Source organism: Nipponia nippon, unplaced genomic scaffold (genome assembly GCF_047370975.1).
Source record: "Nipponia nippon isolate SJK-2023a ecotype South Korea unplaced genomic scaffold, ASM4737097v1 scaffold_1, whole genome shotgun sequence".
Taxonomy (NCBI): Eukaryota; Metazoa; Chordata; class Aves; order Pelecaniformes; family Threskiornithidae; genus Nipponia; species Nipponia nippon.
The window spans coordinates 67,247,852-67,271,829 of NW_028262290.1; the positions used below are offsets into that span (position 1 = coordinate 67,247,852).

At 38.3% G+C, this 23,978-nt stretch overlaps 1 protein-coding gene across 1 annotated transcript in view; it reads left to right on the forward strand.

Moving 5' to 3' along the window:
* Positions 1 to 23,978, forward strand: part of LOC104018200 (dynein axonemal heavy chain 5) — a 172,171-nt gene that overhangs the window by 37,673 nt on the left and 110,520 nt on the right. The window contains exons 27-41 of the mRNA XM_087736582.1: positions 238 to 318; positions 402 to 806; positions 966 to 1,084; positions 3,326 to 3,462; positions 4,526 to 4,688; positions 8,085 to 8,196; positions 8,526 to 8,654; positions 11,871 to 12,070; positions 12,174 to 12,327; positions 14,730 to 14,996; positions 15,195 to 15,323; positions 15,713 to 15,928; positions 17,557 to 17,703; positions 19,295 to 19,467; positions 22,158 to 22,336. Coding sequence (XP_087592708.1) covers positions 238 to 318; positions 402 to 806; positions 966 to 1,084; positions 3,326 to 3,462; positions 4,526 to 4,688; positions 8,085 to 8,196; positions 8,526 to 8,654; positions 11,871 to 12,070; positions 12,174 to 12,327; positions 14,730 to 14,996; positions 15,195 to 15,323; positions 15,713 to 15,928; positions 17,557 to 17,703; positions 19,295 to 19,467; positions 22,158 to 22,336 — 2,611 coding nt within the window. The remainder of the gene's footprint in view (positions 1 to 237; positions 319 to 401; positions 807 to 965; positions 1,085 to 3,325; positions 3,463 to 4,525; positions 4,689 to 8,084; positions 8,197 to 8,525; positions 8,655 to 11,870; positions 12,071 to 12,173; positions 12,328 to 14,729; positions 14,997 to 15,194; positions 15,324 to 15,712; positions 15,929 to 17,556; positions 17,704 to 19,294; positions 19,468 to 22,157; positions 22,337 to 23,978) is intronic.

Here is a 23,978-nt window from a genome sequence, read left to right on the forward strand (position 1 = left end):
GATCTGTGTCAGTTTTTGAGTTACAGATAGATTTCAAGTGCTTTAAAGAGTACTGTACAAAGAGTAAGAATCAGGAAAAGCAGTTCAAGTGAAATAATTTGATCCTAATGCTTATATCTTAAGCTCTTTTAGAGAGGGATCGTTTGTGTTTGCACAGTCGAACAGGCAGCTGGGTCCCCCGTAGGTTATTGTCATACCTATGCTAAATAATAAATAAAATAAACTTCTTTTATATAGGATCCAGAGGAAAAAGTGAGGGAATTTATAGACACTAAACCAACAATGGCTGAATTCCAAGCTCAAATCGGATATTTTTCTGTAAGTATTATATCTTTAATAAAAATGAAGTGTTCAAAGAAATTGTAGTCAAATTAAAAGCTGAACATTTGTGTTTGTCTTAGCAATTAGAAATGCAAATCAGAGAACTGCCGAATCACTGTGTACTGGAATCAGTGGATATTGCGACAGAGTCGTTGAAAATAGCCTTAATTCAGGAGTGCCGCTCAAGACAAAGAACATTTGGATTAGCTTTGAATAAAAAGTCTGCCACAGACATGGATGAAATTTATTCATTCATTGAAAATGTGAGCAAGAGATTAAGCAGACCTATCCATGACCTTGACGATGTACGGGGAGCAATGGAAGCACTAAAGGAAATTCGAGAGAATGAGATTAAAATTGACATGACAGTTGGACCTATAGAAGAATCTTATTCTGTGCTTCATAAATACAACCTGTTCTTTCAAGACGGAAATACAGAAAGAGTTGATGGATTGGCTTATGCCTGGAAGAACCTAAACACACAGGTATCATAGCTGTATTATTTTTCAAATTATATATATAGCAAAGTTATTGTCAGCCTTTTTGATGTTGAAATGCTAGAACAAAACTATTTTCTTATTTAAAACTCTGTGCTTTTTTTCCTGCCTCTTTTATGGTTGTTTTTCCTCTTTGTCTGCATATAGGCACTGCATGTTGAGGATTTGCTGCTGAAGGTACAGCCAGACATGAAAACAGATTTACTGAGTGCTGTTCAAAATTTCCAGACTGATACTGCAGAATTTTACAACGATTATAATGAAAAGTAGGTGACCTGTAGTGCGATACAATTATGCTTCATTAGTGATTGTTCAAAAATGGTGTATCGAAAGGCCTTCAGAAAATAAACACAGCACAGCCTCAATGTATATATGACAGCTGATAAAAAAAGCCTAATTTCAGAATAATATAAGACGGGCAGATACTCTTGCTGTCACAGATTCATTCCCATAATTTCAGTGAGGGAATCGGTGAAGTCCCAGAAGAGTTAATAGGTTGGGGAAAAAAATAATAAAATTCTCAATCCAGATCCAAATTGAAAGTTTTTTGGGAGTTCTAAACTCAACAAAGCACTTAAGCAGATATTTAATATTAAGTATATAAGTAATGCCTTGGATGTGAATGGAGATTCCAGTTCTGCGTGTTTCTAAGTTCACTGAGTCTTACTCAGTCTTACTTCTAAGCTTACTTTGGCTTTTTTTTTATTTAAATTGTGGGGTATGTGTGCTTCATTGGACACTTCTACATTAGCAGCAAAGAGGGAAAGACCAGAATTTGGTTTCTGTGATCTGTTATGGTTCTAGGACAATACATGCACAGTGTGTGTTTTTTGGCAACGAAGTTCACGTCAGCAGCTGACCCTAGGCATGCACTGCACACCTATAGCAGTGTGAAGCAGCTTTATGCACAGCCTCTGCAGACTGACTGCCTTGCTACTATGAACAGAATTCAGTGCACGCATAGAGCACGCACTCCTGGAGGGCCTTGGAGAATATATTCTTCTCCTAGGGCAGGTGCTTTTGCATTGGTGTTACAGACAGGGTGGTCCAAATGGTAACTGGGTATTAGGCTTCAACCTTGGCTTCACCAGGAATGAAACTTCTTGAAGGCACACTAGCAGTGCATTTGAGTGCAAGCTTCAAGATTCCAGCTATAGACAAAAGGTAAATGTGCACCTAAAAGCAACCTGCTAGAGCACCAAGTTGCCAGTGTGGATGCATGGATAGTGCTGCCTGCAGTTCTGCTCTGGGAGTTGTCCAGAGCAATTAATGGAAACACCCTGTGGCTGCCACCAGTTGTAGGGACCCTGAGAGCATCCCCCCTCCCAGAGGTTCAGCTGCCTGGGCTCAGGGTCAACTTAGAGCTAGTGCATCTGAAGGCTTCCCCCTTCCTTGGTGACAGAACACTCCCATGCAGTTCTGCTGGGAGGCCTCAGGAAGGCTGACACTCCTTCCTGTGCGATTTGCTTTTAAGCTGTGAGTTCACCGCTCGGCCCCCTGACCTACAGCTCCAGCTCTGTTGCAGCCATGCCTGTGCCTGGCCATGGACCCTACTGAGCTGAACCTGGATCCCAATGCACCGACTCACTTCTCAGCCTGATCTCAGAACAACCTGGTAACCACTGGACTGTGTATCATCCTGGTTACTTTCACTAGACCTGCTCCTGACCCTGACTTGCTGACTCACCTTCCCTGCTTGACCTAGTCCCAATAATTATTGTGGACTTGTCTAAAGATCTGGACTCTCATTTGAATCTGACTACCAACCCCTTGCTCTCCTTGCTCAGGTGCTATGGGACCAGGCCCTGACTGCCTCTGCTGGCCACGTTACTGCTTTCATCTCCTGGTTCCATTTTCCTTGCCAAGCAGCCAGCCTGCAGTGCTCTCTGATGCCCATGTGTCTGTATTTCTTTCTAGAAACAACCATGGCACAACAGAAGTTGACATACTTACAGTTCTCATCCCAAAAGATTATGAAGCAGCCAAGAAGTGGTCCCAGGTGTGAGGGCTGGGGATTACACCCAATCCTCCAGCTAGGATGTACTCATTAGAGCAAAATCATATTTTGCTGTTATTTTTCCGAGAGCTTAATTATGGTTCTAGTACCAACTACCACAGTTTTCACCCCTGAATTATATACCTGCTGTCTTTCCCTTTTAGAGAATATAAATGAAAATAATCATTAAAATGTATTTTACAGAAGAAAAGGAAAATAACAAAGACAAAACATGTAGATCTTTTTAGCTGTTTGTAATATGTATGGTAACCCAGATGAATTTTAGTATTAGAAAATAAATTGGGCTTTGTTTCAGGGACTACTCGATATGTAATGTTGGGACACTGAATATACTTTGCATTTTCTCTTTTAGCGTCTTTTGTGAAAATTTATAGAAAAAATATTAGAAAATATTAAATACTGTTCAGGAAGTAAGGTCTGGGTTCTGTTGTGCTTCTTGCTGAAGCCTGTATGGTTGATACTTGCACTGAATTTGTTTTGTTTTTCACAGGGGCCCCGGTGAAGAGAATGTTCCTCCCCATGAAGCAAGTGACAGATTACAGATCTTTCAAGCCAAATTTGATGAACTATGGAGGAAGTATATTTCTCTTTCTGGCGGGGAAGAATTATTTGGTCTTCCTATCACAGGTAGTTTCTCAGGGGATATGGATACCTGGTCCTAGGCTGTTAAATTTTTCTTGTGGGTCCTGCAAAATGTATTCAGTGCTGGATTCATTGTAGAAAAATTCCTTGCAGTAAATTATTATTGTCTTTCCTATGAAAAGCAGCCGTGTGAAACTGGCTCTCACTCTGCATATTCATAAACATCAGGTGGAAAAATATTGCACTGTTCTGTGTATCTCAGGGTCCAGCTGCTTAGCTCTCTTGCTGTTTCTGTTCAGAGCTAAGCACATCTCCTGTCTGTATTCTTCCATCTCCAAATTTGGGAAACATGTTGCCAAAGTACTCAAGTTGTCACTGCTCCAGATATATAATGAATTCCCTTGGGCTGTGCACCTGATCTGTAATATCCTTATGTCTCCTAGTCAGACACACTTCAGGTTTGGAAGACCATGGTGTGAATTAAAGTTACAGCAGAATGTATGACAAGCACTTTAATTTGTACGTACTAAATTCAGTGTATTTTCCTGTCTGAAGACATATGCAATAATCACGATATATTCAACTAGGAATTCACAAAAATGTGAGAGAAATGAAATAAAACATTTCCATTAAGGAGGTCAATTTGAAATACTTTTATTGTGTAACATATTCTGTATTTTTATTTTGAAAGCACAACCCCCATCCCCAACTTCTGCCTCTTAAGTAAATAATGCAAATTGAGATGGGGGATATTTTAGTTCTTGTATAAAACTATAGTGTGTTCCTTTGCCATTTCGACTACTTTTTCAACATTATCTTCCTGACAGAGATAGGTACAGCACCTCACTTATAAGATTACATCTACTGTTATAGAAGAATATTTACAAAAAAACTCAGCAATATAAACAATTACTGCTCATCAAAATCAGATGTTCTTATGTAATGTAACTGGAAAAGTTTGTCTTACTAGACACTATCTAAAAGACTGCAAGCCTGATTTCAGACATTTAGTAAATACCAATTTTAGAAATACATGGATTTTTATGTTCATGAATACAGTTGTACCTAATTAACATTCACAAATTTCTCCTTTTAAATTTTGAAACAGAGTATCCTGAACTGCACAAAATTAGACGTGAGCTTTCATTGCTTCAGAAACTTTACAGTCTTTATAATTCAGTTACTGCTAATATCGATGGATACAATGAAATGCTTTGGAATGATTTAGATATTGAAAAAATTAACAATGAACTTCTGGATTTTCAAAACAGGTAAGTTATTATTTGTTGAAGTGCATACAATTTTTTATTTCTCAGCTTTCTGTGTTAATTATCTTGTGAAAATTGCCCTGACGGGCAAAAATCTGTTGGTTTATTTCAAGCTCAGGCTTGCTCAAGTACTCAGCACCGCTGCACTAGCTGCAGACTGTGGTGCCATATGCAGCTAGTGTGTGACCTTACTTAGCTCAGTCTGCAAGTCACTTTAGGCTTGTTGGGGTATACCGACATGGTAGCTTGTAGCTTATTTAATGAATAAGGTACATAAACCTGTGGCATGGTGGTTGTAAATGTAAATAACCTTCATAACTGATCTTCGTATATTACCTTCTCAGTGATTTAGTTTACAGCTAATTGTTAGTCCGTGATGTTAGACAGAATTTTGATGTCTAGTGTCTACTTCTGCATATTTGTATGGATTGAAATTGTTATTTCAACAAGGGTAGGTAGCCACATTAAATTCTGTGGGGTTATTTGTGAGGTTTGAGAGGAATAATGTTTTCCACATTACATGCAAAATAACTGTTAGGTGAAACCATGCTTTGCTGAAATCAGAGGAATTTTTCTACTGTGTTGGTAAAGATGCACCTTTGGTTTTTCAACAGCCATGGCTGGGTCTGCAAGACTTCCCTGACCCAGCTTGTTGCTTCTCTCAGAGGCAGGGGCTCATGAACCAACAGGATTTGGAATGTTTCCCTTTTGCCAGCTTGCTTTGAATTCTGATTCCTGGCACTGGAGTATGGACAGAATTGCTAGAAAAGGGGAATTTTGTTACATGCAAAAGTGGAGAGTCTATATGCAGGTCTTAAGTATTCTGTGCATCCATTCCTTCAGAGCAGTTATCTGTACCAGTCTATGTTTTACTCTTAATGGGAATTACAGAATATAAATGCAAAAGTTGGAAAAGAAATGTGCAATATTTTTATCCTGTGGATATCTATTGGAAAAAAGATGTGAACTGTCTCTGTTTTCTTTCTCCTTTTATTATTTTTGTATAAGCATTTTTTTCACCTCTTTACACAGTGGCTCTGATCACTTTCTCAGTGAGTTCTGTCGAGACAAGTTCATACTCAATATAAAGGCCTTTCTCTTCTGCAGAGCCTCTCTTCTGGCACAGCCAGTGTGTGTGTCTCTTTGCTTCACCAGTAGTTCTGCTCAGCTTTTGATTTTCAATTCTCCAATGTGACCTGAGAGAGACTTCACTTACATTTTGGTATTATTCAAGAGATTGAGATAAAATCTGTGTTTTTCATCTCATCCCAACTCTTTGAAAAGCATAGGAAAAGTTACTTGTGCTCAGGCTTTTTAGTCATATGTGTTTTGAGCATGTCACCATTTTAGCAGGGTCCATTTGTGTACACACTGAAGGTGTGGGGTGGAGATTTTCTTCTTTTTCTGGAAAAAAATGAGTGAACTGTCTTCTAGTCATTAGCTTGAAAAAATGCCTCATTTTAAAAAAATAATAGTAAAAATGAATGTATGCAAAATATATATACTTCTGCATTCGGACAATATCTGTAAGTCTTGATATAATTTCAGTAGAATTATGGAATTTGCACCGTCATTTTTTCTATAGTTAATTATATTTTACAGGTTGGTAGGACTCTATGCTTCCTTCTCCTGGAACTCTGAAGGAAGCCATCGCGTGACAACAATTTTGAAAGTTATGTGTTTCTCTTTTTATTTCACATGTGACTTTTTTTTTCCCCTCTTGAGTGTTAAGCTATATTTGGAGCAAAGTGACCACCAATAGGCAGTAAACATTTTTTTGTAGAAGTCTAACCCAGTACTATTCTTCCTTTGGCAGGCTTGCTAGCATTATTGCATCAAGCTATTCTCTTTAAAGCTGGAGAAATGTAAAGAGTGTACAGGGAGTACCCACAGAAATAACTAAGATGGTATGCTGTGTTATGAAAGGAGCAGGAATACTAGAAATGCAGTTGCTGTTTTAGCATAATTGTAAAGATATGCATAGTTCTTTAATGTTCTTTTTTGCTACCCCTTTTAAAAATAGTAATAGAATAGAAAACCTAGAATCACGAAAAGAAGAATCGCAAAAATAACTGTAGGTGAAAATAAATCCATTTAAAAAGAGATAAGGATAAATATTTAGAGAAAATGCATGTGGTAGAGAGCATTATAGAAGTTTATAATAACAGCTGGAGAGAAGTTTCCCTTTATGTTTTACTGTAATATAGTGTAAAGAAAATGTCCAGTAAATTTAAGAAGGAAATTTAAACCTGATCAGTGGAGTGGTTTTTTAACATAATATGTAACTCATGGAACTTGCTGGTAGAAGATATTACTGAGACCAAGACAAAGAAAAAAGGTATCTGTATTAAAAAAATTAGCAGTTTTCATTACCAAGCTAAGAGACCCCATTTCCAATTGCCAGCCTAAGGCAAAGTTTGTATGAATGTTGCATGTGCTTCAGCATAGAAGTAGCCAAGAACTGCCTCTTAAGGCCTTATCCGTACATGGCAGAGTATAATTTTCAGTTCTGCAATGCTTTTCTCTAGCATATTTAATACTGTCTATTGTTGGATTCAAGATGAAAGACTACAGAGATTATTGCAGTGCCATGACAGTATGCATATGTTCATCTACCTCTTACCAGCAAGCAGTGAAGAATTCACACATGCTCCAGCATTGTGTGACAGATCTGTCTGATTTTGAGCTGTGAAAAAAGGAGAATTTCTTTGAAAGAATTTTTCATTATGGGTTAGTTTTATGCAGCTTTTCGTTTCTGCCACTGAGCTGTAAGAGAACTGCTGTCAGTCTTTGCTCCATGGCTTTGGCAGATGAAAATTGGCATGACTTGTTAGAAGCAAGTGGAGCTGTGACAATTTACAGCACAAGAGGTTCTTAATTTTCAGGTTTTTTTCATCTTGAAATTGTGCATAAAGGAAGATTTTTCTTTAAACATCTTTCATACAACTAGGTATAAAATAGGACTTGTTGGATTGAAACAGAAGAATTTTTCTGTTTGCAAGCAAGTCAGTTTTGGTTTAGGATGTACTTTATTTTGCTTCAAAAAACATATTTCTTTAATCCTTTTTCCCCTTTCCAAAATCGGGTGCATTTTCAAATTTTTGATAAAACAATGACACTGCAAAAGCTTATGTTCAGACATGAGTTTGCACATGAAATAAACCTCCTTTAATTCAAACTGAAATAGAAACCAAACCATTCTAGTGTGATTTTTACTGTCTTTAGCAGTGTTTCATGCCTGCAGTCAGAAACAATCAGCTATATATTATGTTGCCAGCTTGCAGCTGGATTTTTATGTACTGGTCCATGGGTTGAAAAATGAGAATATATTGTACTATTAAATGGTGGATTGTGATTATTAAGAATAAAATATTTCTTCTTTTTTGTGCTTTTTTAAAGAATCCGTAAGTTACCAAAAGCATTGAAGGAATGGCAAGCATTTCAAGACCTAAAAAAAAAAATTGATGACTTCGCAGAGAGCTGTCCTTTGCTTGAAATGATGGCAAACAAAGTATGTTCAGCACAATAATCTGGAGATAAGATTCACTTGAAAAACTCTATTGAAGACTACGTTGTATGATTATAAGTCGCTTTCTATAATTCTTTTTTATAGATAAAAGCAGATATATTTATAGCAAAAGTCTAGCTGGGCTTAGTTACAGAAAAGTAAACCAAAAGGCTTCATAATGTGATTAGAAGAACTATTAATGCTTTCAATGGAATGGAAATCAAGACTCTTCTATTTGTTTAACAGATGCAGTGCAAAAGTATGTGATCATTCTAGTCCTAAAAATAATACAATTTTTAAAAATCTTCCCTAATTCCTATGCACTTTTCTAGGCAATGATGTCACGACACTGGGAAAGAATCGCACAAGTAACTGGGCATCACTTTGATGTTGACTCTGAAAATTTTGCTTTGAAAAACATAATGGATGCCTCTCTATTAAAATATAAAGAAGATATTGAGGTACATGTACTTTTCTGTTTGTTTTTAATGAATAACTTGTGATCTGGAGCTCTGTGCTTTTGGAATCCTGTTTCTAGTCATCTTTGTAACATTAAAAAATTTGGCTTTAGTTGGAGAATTCTTTTGAAGAATGGAGTTTGGTAGCTGGTATTAGCAGTGATGGTTAGTTTATTTCCTTTTTATTCTGGAGAAGGATTAAATGGATAGATGGTATTACACTAATCCTGTTGTTTTAAGAGTAGTGTGATTCTGTCATGCTTCTGGTTTACAGTCTGCCTACTTATAATTCTTTCTTCCTTTTAAATGTCTCACCAGAGAGAAAAAGTAGTTCATAGAATCATAGAATCATTAAAGCTGGAAAAGACCTCTGAGATCATCTAGTACAACTGCTAACCTAACTGCCAGATCCACCTCTAAACCATGTCCCTAAGCACCACATCCACACGTTTTTTGAACACTTCCAGGGACTGTGATTGCATCACTTCCCTGGGCAGTCTGTTCCAATGCCTACCCACTCTCTCCATGAAGAAATTTTTCCTAATATCTAATCTAAATCTCCCCTGGCACAACGTGAGGCCATTTCCTCTCATCCTGTTGCTTGCTACCTGGGAGAAGAGACCGACCCCCACCTCGCTACAACCTCTTTCAGGTAGTTGTAGAGAGCGATAAGGTCTCCCCTCAGCCTCCTTTTCTCCAAACTAAACAACCCCAGCTCCCTCAGCCGCTCCTCATAAGACTTGTGCTCTAGACCCTTCACCAGCTTTGTTGCCCTCCTCTGGACACGCTCCAGCACCTCGATGTCCTTCTTGTAATGAGGGGCCCAAAACTGAACACAGGACTCGAGGTGCGGCCTCACCAGTGCTGAGTGCAGGGGCGCTATCACCTCCCTGGTCCTGCTGGCCACACTATTTCTGATAGAAGCCAGGATGCCATTGGCCCTCTTGGCCACCTGAGCACACACTGCTGGCTCATGTTCAGGTGGCTGTCAACCAGGTCCTTTTCTCCAACCACTCTTCCCCAAGCCTGTAGCATTGCATGGGGTCGTTGTGATCGAAGTGCAGGACCCGGCACTTAGCTTTGTTGAAACTCATACACTTGGCCTCAGCCCATCGATCCAGCCTGTCCAGGTCCCTCTGTAGGGCCTTCCTATCCTCCAGCAGATCAACACTTCCACCCAACTTGGTGTCGTCTGCAAACTTATTGAGGTTGCACTCGATCCCCTCGTCCAGATCATCAACAAAGATATTGAACAGAACTGGCCCCAGTACTGAGCCCTGGGGAACACCACTCGTGACCAATCACCAACTGGATTTGACTCCATTCACCACCACTCTCTGGGCCCGGCCATTCAGCCAGTTTTTTATCCAGCAAAGAGTGCACTTATCCAAGCCACGAGCAGTCAGTTTCTCCAGGAGAATGCTGTGGGAGACAGTGTCAAAGGCCTTACTAAAGTCCAGGCAGACAACATCCACAGCCTTTCCCTCATCCACCAAACGGGTCACCTTGTCATAGAAGGAGATCAGGTTGGTTAAGCAGGACCTTCCCTTCATGAACCCATGCTGTCTGGGCCTGATCCCCTGATTGTCCCGCACATGCCATGTAATGGCATTCAAGATGATCTGCTCCATGACCTTCCCCGGCACCGAGGTCAGGCTGACAGGCCTGTAGTTCCCCGGATCCTCCTTCTGACCCATTTTGTAGATGGGTGTCACATTAGCTAACTTCCAGTCATCTGGGACCTCCCTGGTTGACCAGGACTGCTGATAAATGATGGAAAGTGGCTTGGCAAGTTCCTCTGCCAGCTCCCTCAGTATCCTTGGGTGGATCCCATCTGGCCCCACAGACTTGTGGGCATCTAGGTGGAGTAGCAGGTTGCTAACTGTTACCTCTTGGATTATTGGGGCTTTATTCTGCTTTCCATCTCCCAACTTAGGGGGCTGAATACCCTGAGGATAACTAGTCTGACTATTAAAGACTGAGGCAAAGAAGGCATTAAGTACCTCAGTCTTCTCCTCATCCTTTGTGGCGACGTTTCCCTCCGCATCGAATAAGGGATGGAGATTCTCCTTGGCCTTCCTTTTGTTGCTGATATATTTGTAAAAATATTTTTTATTATCTTTAACTGAAGTGGCCAGTTTAAATTCCATCTGGGCTTTTGCCTTTCTAATTTTCTCCCTGCATAACCTAACAATATCCTTGTAGTCTTCCTTCCTGTAGTTGATGTAAGTCTGATCATGTTAAGTACTCAAAATCCTTGGAACACAGTAGAAGTGGAGGATATAGGATTAAAGGAAAGCAAGGTTCTTTTGTATTTCAAAAGTGACTCTTCACAAGAGCACAGAGCAATGAGAAGGCTTATGTAATGTGCACAAGCCACAAAGCTATTGCCTCCTCCATTTTGGGGACAGTAGTTATCTAGCAAGTACATTAGTTTTAAGCTCGTTACATTTTGCAAGAACAAAGTATAGCTAAAAATAAAGATGGAAAACCTCAACAGTTTCTAACTTCAGTTCTGTTGTCACTTAGCTAAATCTTTGATGCCTCCATAGTAGTGACCTGATTTGTCTTGTTCCGTAAAGGAACACTTCTAAGACAAAGACATGAAATCAAACCTCTGCTGTACCCAATTTCCAGACAAGAATTTAAGCCATGTGAATGGTTCAGAGTGATAAACTTACACTCAAGGAAAGACTTTAAACCTGTGATGGAATCCAATATACTCCTGAACCTGAATTTGGGGTCCAATCTGAGCAGCTGCTCCTTTTCTCTCTGATGTAATGACCAATTTTATGACAGTCCTGTGTTCACTGTCTTCAGGAAGTAGTGGTCGGTCATGTTGTCCATGTATGCTCTATTCTTGGACTGTTTATTGGTTTTGATTGGTAATGTGTCTTTTCCTTAAACCCCTCAGTAGGTATATTTGACTTCAAAGAGGCAAATTCTGCCTGCTGATTCATTGAGTCAGTGAATTTTCAAAAGTGTAAGGTGCTAGTGCTAGTGACGACAGAGTATAGCCCATAAAATGTTCCTGTTACAAGTAGTACTATAATATAATCTAATTTCTAATATAATAATTTTGAGGCGTTTCAATGTGTATCTTAATTAGCTAGAACTTACACTGAAGTCTGGATCTAGCCAATGAATTTTAATTGTCTTTATAAGTGTGCATTATATTAGCCTTAGAGGAATGTAATTTACTAGTTTAATTTTACACAGGATATCTGCATCAGTGCTGCTAAAGAAAAGGATATTGAAGCAAAATTGAAGCATGTCATCAGTGAATGGAGTACTCATGCTTTCAGTTTTGGCCAATTCAAAACTCGAGGAGAACTCCTTCTGAAAGGATCAGATATAATGGAGAAAATAGCTTTGGTGGAAGACAGCCTCATGATATTGGGGTCACTCATGAGCAACAGGTACAAAACTTAATAAATGCACATATTGTGTAAATCTAATCAAACCCCAAAGTAAACAATGATCATCTTAGGTTCTTTTTCCCTTTAACTCATGTTCATACAGGTATAATGCACCATTTAAGTCCACTATACAACAGTGGGTTCAGAAGTTGACCAATACTGCAGAGATAATTGAAAACTGGATTACTGTACAAAACCTCTGGATTTACCTTGAAGCTGTGTTTGTTGGTGGAGACATTGCAAAACAACTACCTCAGGTATGTTGATTTATGATAAAAATGTGTTAATGGCAATACGTTGTACCAAGAGATTAGCCACATCAGAGTTTACTTGCCAATGCATAAAATGCATTTAAGTTTTGTGGGCTGTGCATAGGCAGTTCAGAAGAAGCTTTGCCAAACTGGTGTCTGTCTGGTTGAACTGCTTAGAACTTGGTCAAACCTTCAGGAACAGGATTGTTTGTAATTCAGGCTCAAATGTTCCTGTCGGCTTGCAATATTAGCGAATCATATGATAGCACAGGGCTCAGGACTACTTAACGGTACAAAACTGATGTATCACTTTTGCTGTATATGCAAACATCCCTTTCTTCCTGTGCACACATGTTTATAGGCTCTAAGTTATGCAATAATAGAACGATAGACTTTCTGTATGAATTCTGTACTGGCTGGAACTCAGTATAACGAAGTCCCACAGAAAGATGCTGCAAGACTTGGGCAGCTGCATGCTAATCTGTGTGAACTGTGGCAACCTCTTCAAAAGGCAATTATGACCTTCCCTGATAGCAGCTGCAAAAGAGTTAAGGAATGATCTGACTTCCTACAGGAGAGAAATATCAGAATAAGTCATCCTCTCTCTTGTGTCTCCTAATGAGAGGCTTTCATATAGTCCTAACGCACCACAGTTTAGTAGCACTGGATCAACCAGTGCTGTAACTTAACAAAACTGTGAACATTGGGAAATTATTAAACATGAATTTATTTCAGGCCACATCTTTTATAGTTAAAGGCTTACAATTTCCAAAACTAACATTCATTTTTGTAAGTGAAGTAAAGCTTTCTTAACTGTTATTTAAGATAACAATACTTTTTTTTTTTTAGTTTGTGAGATATGTTTATATTATTAATGTTTATCAGAGAATCAATAAGCAGTTTTTGCAGATGAACAAATGCTGCAGCATAGCTGAGGCATTTGATAACTGCTAAAGCTACTTTTTACAAGGATGATATATGAACCAGTATTCTGGAAAAAAGCAAATGTGGTGACTATCTTTAAAGAAGAAAGAGAAGGAAGAGCTTGGTGGAGGAGTAATGATAGATGAGTGGGCTTAATTGCAATTCCTGGATGAATACTGCAACAAATAACTGTCTGTAAGCATCTGGAAATTAACAAGGAGATGAGTAACAGTCAGTGTGGATTTGTTAGGAGCAAAACCTGTCAAACAAATCTAATTTATTTTTAGGATGGTCAAAAAGCTTTGTGGATAGAGGAAAAACAGTACTTTATATATATCCTGATAGGCTTTTGACATTGTCTCTCATAGTACTATCAGAAAATGAGGTTTAGATTGCTGGTGTGTAAAATGCAGGCAGAAGAGTGGAATGCATAAAAAACAATAACCAATAATTAGAATATTGTACCTGGTTTTGGCTAAAGAAACACACTGACAAATTTGAGAGCATAGAAGAGGGTGATAAGAATGAGGAACTATCCATGAAGGATAATGCACAAGAAAAGATTGAACAAGTGAGACTTGTTTGGCTTGAAGGAGAGGAAAAACTGAGGAGAAGACCAGATAAGTTTTCAAAAAAAATACGGGTTGCTCTCAACAGGAAGAAAACAGTGTATTGTCTGTATCTATGAAGAAGATGAGAAGTAATTGGTGTACACGCAAGAAAGATTAAGCTTAGATATTAAAACAGAGTCACCAATAGCAACGATTGCTTGGAGAAGCTTCTGAATCTCCAGCATTGAGCACCTTTAAGGACAAGACAGACGTTTTTCAAGAGTGGCATGGGTATGATCCTGTCTTGTGACAGGCTTTGGATGGTCTCTTGAGAGCTCTTCTAGTTCTCAGATAATTTATGATCCCATTAACACTTCATTCATTGTAGGTGAAGAAAGAGTTTTTAAAGTCAATATACCCAGTGTAGAAAAATATTTATTCTCCAGCTCCCAGTATTTGAGAATTTGTCTCCTTTCACCTACAATACCTTACAAGTGCAGCAGTTTCAGTCTATACTGTTTTTGTTTGTCCAGTATTACTACTAATGACTTACTCCTCATAACCTGTGTGGAGCAGCCATTACATGATGTTGTGTATTGCTATTAGGAAAACTAATTTCTGAGAAGGCTGCTGTTTGAGTTTTCTGGTGTGTGTTGCAATCTGTTTATACGGACAATTTTGGTGACTGACATGAAGTAAAAGACATTTCCAGAGCTGTCCCATTGGACTTTTTCTCTTGCAATTTGAACTCTGGTCATTATAAGCACTGGTCATTATAAGCATGCCAATAAATATTCATACATTAGTCCTGCAAAGAAGACTTGAACAGCAAGGGAAATATTAAACTTTTAAATTCCTCGTCTCGTGGAATTCTTTAATTTTTAGAATTTGACAAACATGAGGAAGAGCTAATGCACTTTTCATGTACTCCAGGAAGCCAGAAGATTTCAGAACATTGATAAATCATGGCAGAGAATTATGCAGAGAGCCCGTGAAACATCAAACATCGTGCAGTGCTGTGTTGCAGATGAGACTTTGGCACAGCTATTACCACATTTGCTGGAACAATTGGAAATCTGTCAGAAATCACTGACTGGGTATTTGGAAAAAAAACGGTTAATATTTCCAAGATTTTTTTTTGTATCTGACCCTGCTCTTCTGGAAATCCTTGGTCAAGCATCTGATTCCCACACTATTCAGGTACAAGTAATAAGGCAATACTGTTCTTATGGTCAATATTAGTCAGTGAGAACCATGGAGGATTTTGTTATTTATTTGAGAGAATTTCTTTCACTTATGGAAAGATTTGTAGAATCTTCTAATACAGGACTTAAAGGCAAAGTAAGAATGTCATATCAGATCAGTTTATGGAGCTTTTCTTTTCTGATTCTATTGTAGGCACATTTATTAAGTTTGTTTGACAATGTTAACCGAGTGGGATTTCATGAAAAAAACTACGACCAGATTTTATTGTTTGAATCTCAAGAAGGAGAACAGGTCAATATTATTGAACCAGTTTTAGCTCAGGTAATGGAAGTATATATTACAGTTTTTCATGACTTGATTTAAAGTAGATTTATATTGTAGAGACCAACAGTATCGCATCATGCTAGCTGAATAAAAGCCTTCCAATGTAAACAGCAAGAGCAAAGGCCAGAAAGGAGAGGACATTTGTGTCATTCTGTAACAATTACTTTACCTGTTTTTTCAGCAGTACTGATGTGAAGTGCCAAATCCATCTCATATCCCTAGAAGGGCAGTGGAGGAGAAGGAGGAGAGGAATCTTTTAAAGATTAGAGAATAACAAAGAGGGAAGTGGGAGTATGAAGGACTGGAAAAAAAGTCGAGTAGGGCTTTTTCTCCTTGTGAATTATTCATAAACTAATTCTTTAAAAGTACTTTCTTGTTTATTTCAGGGCAACGTGGAATTCTGGTTAGGTCAGCTGCTGAATGGGATTAGGAAAACAATCCACACCATCATTAGACAAGCATCAATGGCCATTAGCGATTCAGGATTTAAGCTGTATGACTTTCAGGCAATGTTTCCTGCACAAATAGGACTTCTGGGAATTCAAATGATCTGGACCAGAGATGCGGAGAATGCACTGAACAGTACCAAAACAGACAAAAAGGTAGCATTTAATGAATCTTTGGGGATTAATTAAAAGCATTGTTTGGAACAGTGCATATTGTGAAAAATTAGAAGTAACATGCAGGAAAAAGCACGAAATACTAGTTAAGTAACCAGAATAACAAATAAACTAACAGGAAAACAAAATGATAAAAAATGTGTTAAAAGGTCACACCTCCTCACCATCCCCCAGCCTGTGCTTTAGAATTGTTCCTAATCCTGTGATTTTCTCTATTGTTCTGTCAGCACAGTCGTCTTGGGAAGGGACAATTTCTCAGTTTGGCAATATAGGGAATCTTATCCTATTACTTTCCCAAAATCAGATTTGGAAAGAAATAAGAACTCCCCAAATATGGGGAAATAACTGTGCTTCATGGGCATTAGTCTACTGTAACAGAGTGTATTAGATTCTTCAGTTGATGAGCTCTTTTTTGGGGGAAGGGAAAGAGCAGAAGCCATTTGAGGAGGTGTTGGTTAAATCTCAAACACGTAGAGAAGATCCTGTTAACACCAAGGTGTTATTACTAACACTGAATCTAAGAAGAAGGAAGGAGAGGATGTGAACTAAAGAGTTGCGAATTACCATTAATCAAGAATATACAGTGAAATTGGACTAAGAACTAGTAACATCATCCTACCATAAAAGTAAATGCAGGGGAATGGTACTATGCTGTACTTTGATATTGAGTGAAAACAAAGACTCTAGACTATGGAGAAGACCACTTAGTGCTACATTTTCTGCATTGTGCAAAGTTTAAAAAGGGCATAGACCTGCTTTTAGTCCGCTACAGTTCATACACTAACTAGATGCAAAGATTCTTTTTCATTAACTAGAAAACAACTTTTGTTTCCTTGGGATGAACTCTGTGTGTGTGTTTGGGGGGTGAGGAGGTGTTTTAGTTCTCCATTAGTTTTGCAGTGGTTTTAGCATTTTTTTCTGAGCAAGCAGTGTGATTTTTAGGCTTTGCATTTATTTACAGAAAGCTAGTGTGATTATTCTCTCACACATTTGGAACGGAAGTATATATGAGCTGCCCTTTCTGTGCTTTATAATTTGTTGTGTACCAGGAACATCACTGACAGAGGCTGATGCTGTTTACCTAAGTCAATATTGTATAGTCAGTATTATATTTTGTGGAATTTTGTAACAGAATCTGGTGCCACAAAATAAATTATTATTTCAGCATTGGCATCTAAAATTGCACTACATTTTCCCCCTCCTCTGGTTAGAGGATGTGATAGATCTCCAGGTTCCTGTTCCCCCTAAAGAGTAGCTACTGCTTGGGCTGATGTGCAATACCCCAGACAAGAGACTGATGGTTCTGAAAACATGCAGGGATGCAATCAGCTGAAGACGTAACGTATAGTACAAGGTGCAACAGTCTTGGAATAAAATCTTATGATGTGACCTGTTCACCTAAATATAACCTTGTATTTTGTTGGGCTAAGAATGCATGCATGGAGGGCAGCCTGCAAATCTAAATTTAAGATTCCAAGCCTAATAAATACAAAGCAAATCAGAGATGTCATGGGCCCATATGTTTGCAGATGTTTTTTACTTTTTATTCTAAACATTGGAAGGACAAATTATGTTTGTATTAATATGGCTATTCTTGCTATGTGGAAAAGGTGATGCACACAACAAATCAGAAGTTTTTGGAACTTTTAAATGATTTGATTGACATGACAACACACAATCTGACAAGAATAGAGCGCACAAAATATGAAACTTTAATCACCATTCATGTGCACCAGAAGGACATCTTTGATGATTTGGTAAGTTTTTGAAAACCTTTAAGGGACTTTCTGTATGGAAGTTTTTGCACATACAAAAAAATTATAAACAAATCTTACAATCTATTCTCTTTGAGTAGCTCTGACATTAGTGCTGGGATATAGCATATTAGATTTAGTCTGATTTCATATAGATGTCATGCAGGTAAGGATGAATTATATATCGGTATGTTCATAGGTTCAGACTTCAGTTTTTAAAATGGTTTTTGATAGCCATCATGCACAACTTCACTGTGAGCCAGAGTTTAACTTTTTAAATTAAACTGTTCTCTCAAATTGAACATTTAATACATTATTTAATTGAAATATAAGAGGAAAAAAGTCCCTTTAGTATTGCTATCAATCATGTGATTTCCAGCCCAGCCTATGTGTTGATTTAAGGTAATAGTTATTCAAAGGTTAAAGCAGTGAGGGTCCATATATTTGAAAACGGTAGCACCAATAACCAGAACAGATATTTTATTTATTTTTTATAATCGAGTTGCATCAGACTTCCTTTAGATAAGTATATTGAATACATGAAACTATAAAAATGGAAGTAAAACAACTTTCAAAAAGCTTGCATGATGCAAAGGTCAATAATTCAATACTGCATCGTTTAATTTATGCATATAGGTTAGAAAGATGAAAATTAAGTGCATGCGTAAAGACAGAAAATCATAAAGAAAAATACTGAAAGTTAGAAAGAAAACTTCCAGCTTCTAAGATAGGCATGGGGGTTTAGGCTCTGCCCATAATTTTTAATTTATTTTCATAATTATGTTCTTAATTGGATATTTCATTATCAATTAATTTAATGTCAAATTATAATAAAATTAAATCACAGAAAACTGGTTAAATTTAAGGGGTCTGTATGTGAAATAAAGGGGGGGCAAGTCCAAAACTGTGGAAAGGATTCTTAATTGTTACATGTAATATTATCCTTTTCTCTCAAAACGTTCTGTCATCTGCTAAACAAATCTTTTTGTGATTGAGAGAAAGTAGAGGGAAGTGGCTGAGAATCCAGAACCTCCTCTTCACCTTACACCGTGTCTGCAAGGCCAATAACCAGGACTACATATTCCGTAAGAGGCTGGTGGTTTTGAGATCAAGTGTCAAAAATAATGAATCGAGATCTATTAATCTGCCACAAATCTAAATACCTGTGTGGCAAGTTCATACTGAAAAATACGTCCCAAATAAACAAACACATAGATATGTATACAATATAGTGAAGTGTTGTCCAGGATTTAGTATTTCTGTGAGTAATGGTACCAGATACCATGCAGTGTAACCAGTATTATTACTTAGTTTTTTATGAAGTTTTCCACCACTGTTCTTCAATATCTCTGTAAGACACAATTCATAATCTCTGTACACAATTCAGAAGAAAATCAAAGTGGTCAGAAAGTTCAGAGCATGTCATACACAGGTTTGAAAAGATAATTCTGCATGTCTTGACTCCCGACGGATTCTGTGCTCGTTATTCCAGCTCTTCAATTTATGCATAGTAGACTTTTTTCTGTATGGAATTTAAGATTAATTTGTTATACTGTTTCATTTCTGTATTAATGATTTTTCTTTTCTATTATAGGTCCGTATGAACATTAAATCTCCATCTGATTTTGAATGGCAAAAACAGTCTCGATTTTATTTTCTTGAGGACTTGGATAAATGCATTATCCAAATCACTGATGTAGAGTTCACCTACTGCAATGAATACTTAGGGTGTACAGACAGGCTTGTTATAACTCCTTTAACTGACAGGTAGTTATAAAAAGAATGCAGTGCATAGCACTGGAGCTAAGACTTAATTCCTTTGACTTAATTCCTTTAACTTTCATGAGTCAGAATTCTTTCTTTGGTTGCACTATAGTGCTGCAATATCGATGGTGAACAGCAGAGGCCAGTGCTTATATATTCAGCTAGTGAAGGCAGGCAGCCCTAGGAGGGATCTTGAATTCCCTTTGAGTGTTTGCTTGAGCTATACGTGCTGTGGTAGGCACTGAAAAACTTACTTGTGCTTAAGATAAATATAGCTGAATGCCATACACTTCACCAGCCTAAACAGAGAGGATCTAAAAAACAATATATTGCTGCTTTCAATAAGCTAGTAGTTGCATGAGAATTTGGGATTATGGCAAGTGATTCATTTGGAGTCACCCTAGAGGAAAAAGCAGTAACTCGGGACATAGCATTGAATAACTAGTGCCGATATGGTTTTAAGCAAGGCCTATGGAGAATTACAGGACTACAAGCACAGAAAAAGCTCTGAGCGCAAAACATAAGGAGAACTTTTTATTGCTGGAATGTTAGTTGTACAGCACAGTACAAACACCATTAGATGCATGTTTTCCTAAAGTACTTGGTAGTGCTTCAGCTAGACAAGAGGCAGATGTATTTGCTATGCCAGAGCTTGTTCTTTTAAGCATGGACAGGAATATCAAAATACTGTGCGTGTTCAGTCATTTGTTGTGTGAAGAATGACTGCAGGCCATTGAATTAGTGTTGGAATTGTCTTTGCACTCTCTGTGCTACTAGATTGTGTTTACTAGTGAAATTTCAGACTTCTGCCAATTTCTGAACCAAAATTATGCTCAGTGAGCTATTTAAGAGAGCCAAAACCCTATGCTTGGATAGCCGGCTTTTAATGTATAACACAAATCTGCCAAATTCTATGTTTTGTACCCCACTATTCCTATGCTAGATAGAGATCTGTTTGCAGGAGTAAACGTGCAGTTGATTAGTGGGTATGGCAGCACTACCACACAGACAATATTTTTGCCCACTGGGAGAGACGCTATCAAGAAAATGTTGTAATTCAAAATTTGTTCACAGAATTAAAATGCAACCTAACTGGTTAGTGATTGATTCAAGGTGCTATGTCACACAAGATGGAAGACTAGCACAGGGTGACATTATTGAAGAAAATAAGTCTTTTGAATGAGTTTAAACTACAATAGTAACAACAAAAAAGAACAGAGGTATCTGTCTTTGGGCAAACCTAGAAGAGCCAAATAGAGCTGCAGGGATTGGTGGCTATCCACTGTCATTGAAAGAGTATTTGAAGCAGAGGCATTTTCTAGTGTTGGCATGGGAAACTTATGTACCTACGCAGTGTTGCATAAGAACAGATTTTATTGCCCTTATAGGCTTTTTCCATTTTAGTATTTTTAATATTGCTATATGGACTTGTATGAGCTTCTGACAGTTTTCAGGTAATGATATCTTTGCTTTCCATTAATCAACTTGGAGTCAAGTGCTGTTGGGCTAATGATTTTGTGTTCAAAAAGATTCTTGAAGCACATGATAAATTCACACTGGCAGTAGTACATTACATTAAGATAATGGGACTGAAGTTGAGTGCTCCTAAACACCACGTCAGACACAGACCATGTCATGGCAGATATAAAAAATTAAATGCAAGTCCTATTTAGGACTTGTACTATGTATATAGTTTTTCCTTACCTCATTTTCAGTAGCAGAATTGTTAGAAGTGGTGTTTTTTCTGTGTTAACTCAGTGCCTGTTAACTGGTTACTGAGTAATAAGGTGGTAAAGCATTATTACTGCTATCATATTAGAATGAGTACTGTATTATTTTATAGGAAGTGATACTAGTTGGTATAATTTGGATTTTTTTTTCAGTGCCCATTTTCTCTCCCTATATGTATCATAAAAGCTATTGAGTTTCACAGTGTTAAAATGGGCTTACTGGGATTTTGGAGCATTGTAGGTTAGAACAGCAGTCTTCCTACACCCTTCAGTAGTCTCCACACCATATGGGGAGGTGAGACTTAAACCTGGGGACGTCAATCCAAGGTGGAGGCTGGAGCAGAAGATAATCCTAGGATTCATGGGTCCCTCCTCTTCTTTCTCCATTGCCTATTACAATCTTCCCTCTCATCCATTCTCCTCCTGAAACTCAAAGACCTAACGTGTCTGGCACCATTGCTCTGGTTTGGCATGCTGGTAGGGAAATGGCAAGAACAGGAGCTGCTTCCAGCCTCCGTGCCTTCTTCTTGCCAGCTCAGAGAGCCCATCTTGTGTGTTCTGGGGAGAGAGTATGAAGATGGGAAAAAAGGCAGAAACGCAGCAGGTCTGGGTGCTGCAGCATAAGGCTGAGTCATGGGGGGGTGTGTGTATGATTAGCATGAGAAAATCACAATACTACAGTATTTCGGTATTCAGCATTTAGAATTGGCTTGTGCGTTTCCTGGGCTGTTGCAGTCATCGCTGTGCTGGATGCACACTTTTCTGCAGGTGGAGCAAAGGTGGTACCTGGTAACTCAGCTTCACAGTGTGTGGAGGGGGTGACTGAGGACTTACCACAGGGAAGCACACCCATTTCTGCCCCCTTCCCCAGCTCTGTGTAATACAACTGCTGTGGTTACATTAACAGACTTCAAGTGGTTTATAGTAGAAAAAGACTGATAGAACTCTCTGTTCTGTCTCTAGGTGTTACATCACTCTGGCACAGGCCTTGGGCATGAGTATGGGTGGTGCACCAGCAGGACCTGCAGGGACAGGGAAAACAGAGACAACTAAAGACATGGGCAAATGCCTGGGAAAGTATGTTGTTGTTTTCAATTGTTCAGACCAAATGGACTACAGAGGACTCGGCCGTATCTATAAAGGTAAGAAATAATCTGGTTTGGTCATTTTAGAGTCATAAGTTTTTGTCTCTTCACTAGTGAGTTAGCAATGATTAGTATGGTATTTTCTTCTCTGTTTCCTCTTATTTCCAGACGCTCATCAACTTTTCCTGATATTTGATTATTTCTCCTTTTTTTTTTTTCTTTTTTCTTCCTGTATGCTTTCCATTTTTTTTTTATGTTCTTGGAGGGTATTTCCTATCTTTGTCTTCTTTTCCATTTCCCTTTTAAAACCTTTCTACTTATTTTCTTTATGCGCCTATCCAGCCCATCCCAAGGGGGAGGATATTTAGCCCTCCCTTGCCATTTTTTTATCAAGCAGGACAAACAAATACGGAGCTCAATGATGTTGTGCAAGGCAGGGAAACATGCGAAGTGGTGCAGGGTCTTATTTCAAGCTCTAGAGCTTTTTTGAAACCAGGAAAACGAGATAGTGGTCAAACTCTGATAACTTTTCATAATAAGCAGAGCTTTGAAGTCAGTTTTGCAAACAGTGATCAGGTGATCCAGTTTCTGTGGACTCCATTATGTCTATTTTCTTGTATATAGCTACTATTGGTTATATGGACTGGCAGACCACAGAACGCCACCATTTTCTGTGAGTGATTGGCTCTTAAATCTAACACAAGGTATCTTAATTTTCACTGTTGTGATATCTCTTGAAGGTTGAAATATAACCTGGAGATAATTTCTAGTTTTAATTAAGAAGCCAGCAAGATTTTAATAGAACTAACTTTTGTCTTTGGCTTCTTATTTAAGAGCTTAAAAGTATACAATTAAGCTTTTTTAATGGAGATAGAAAGTCTGAGAGGCATGCCACATTTGGATTTTGTAATTAATTGTGAAAAGATTTTCCATATTTCTCTCTTATCTCTTCTGTGGTCTTACTGGGTTTGTTTGTGACTGAGTTAGATCAAGAAAACCAACAGTACGTATCTGGGAAGAACTGAGTTAAAAGCAGTACTTGTACTGACTTCACTGGACTACTGTTCTTCCTCCTGATCCTTTTGTTCTTTCACAGATATTTTTAGGCCTCATTAACTTGTTCACTTTCTTTAATGGCCATATCAAAAAGAGGGAAATGGGAAGAAGTACAGCAGAGAAAGAAGGGAAAAATGATTTAACCAGTTTGACAAGTTTTTCTAATCATGGCTCAGAAGTTTTGCAGGTGTCTGTGCATTCTGAAGAATGCTTTGCTTCTCACTAATTGAACGCATTAACTCCATTTGTCAGAACGTGAAAATAGATAAGAAAGAAACATTTCCATTCTTGATTTCTTTGCCTCAGCCAGCCTCTATCCCCTATTCCTCTGAGCCATGAGCCATGACAGAAGAGATACACTAAGCTTTGCAAAGGCACTGATGTCTCTCTGTCTCTCTTTCTCTCTGAGGCATGCTCATGTCTATTGCTTTCCCTCCTACTGGAGATTTTCCTAGTTGGAGCTGCAGTAAGGGGCCAGCCTGGAGCAAGCAGGATACCTGGAGAAAACAGTCAAGGAGACACTGCTACAAAAACAGAGGATAAAATGCCCCCTGCTAGAGCAGCCCTATCACTTCCATACCAGGAACCTGAGGTAGTGCAGTAAATATGGAAGCGGCAGATGGTAGAGCTAGTGACCATCCTT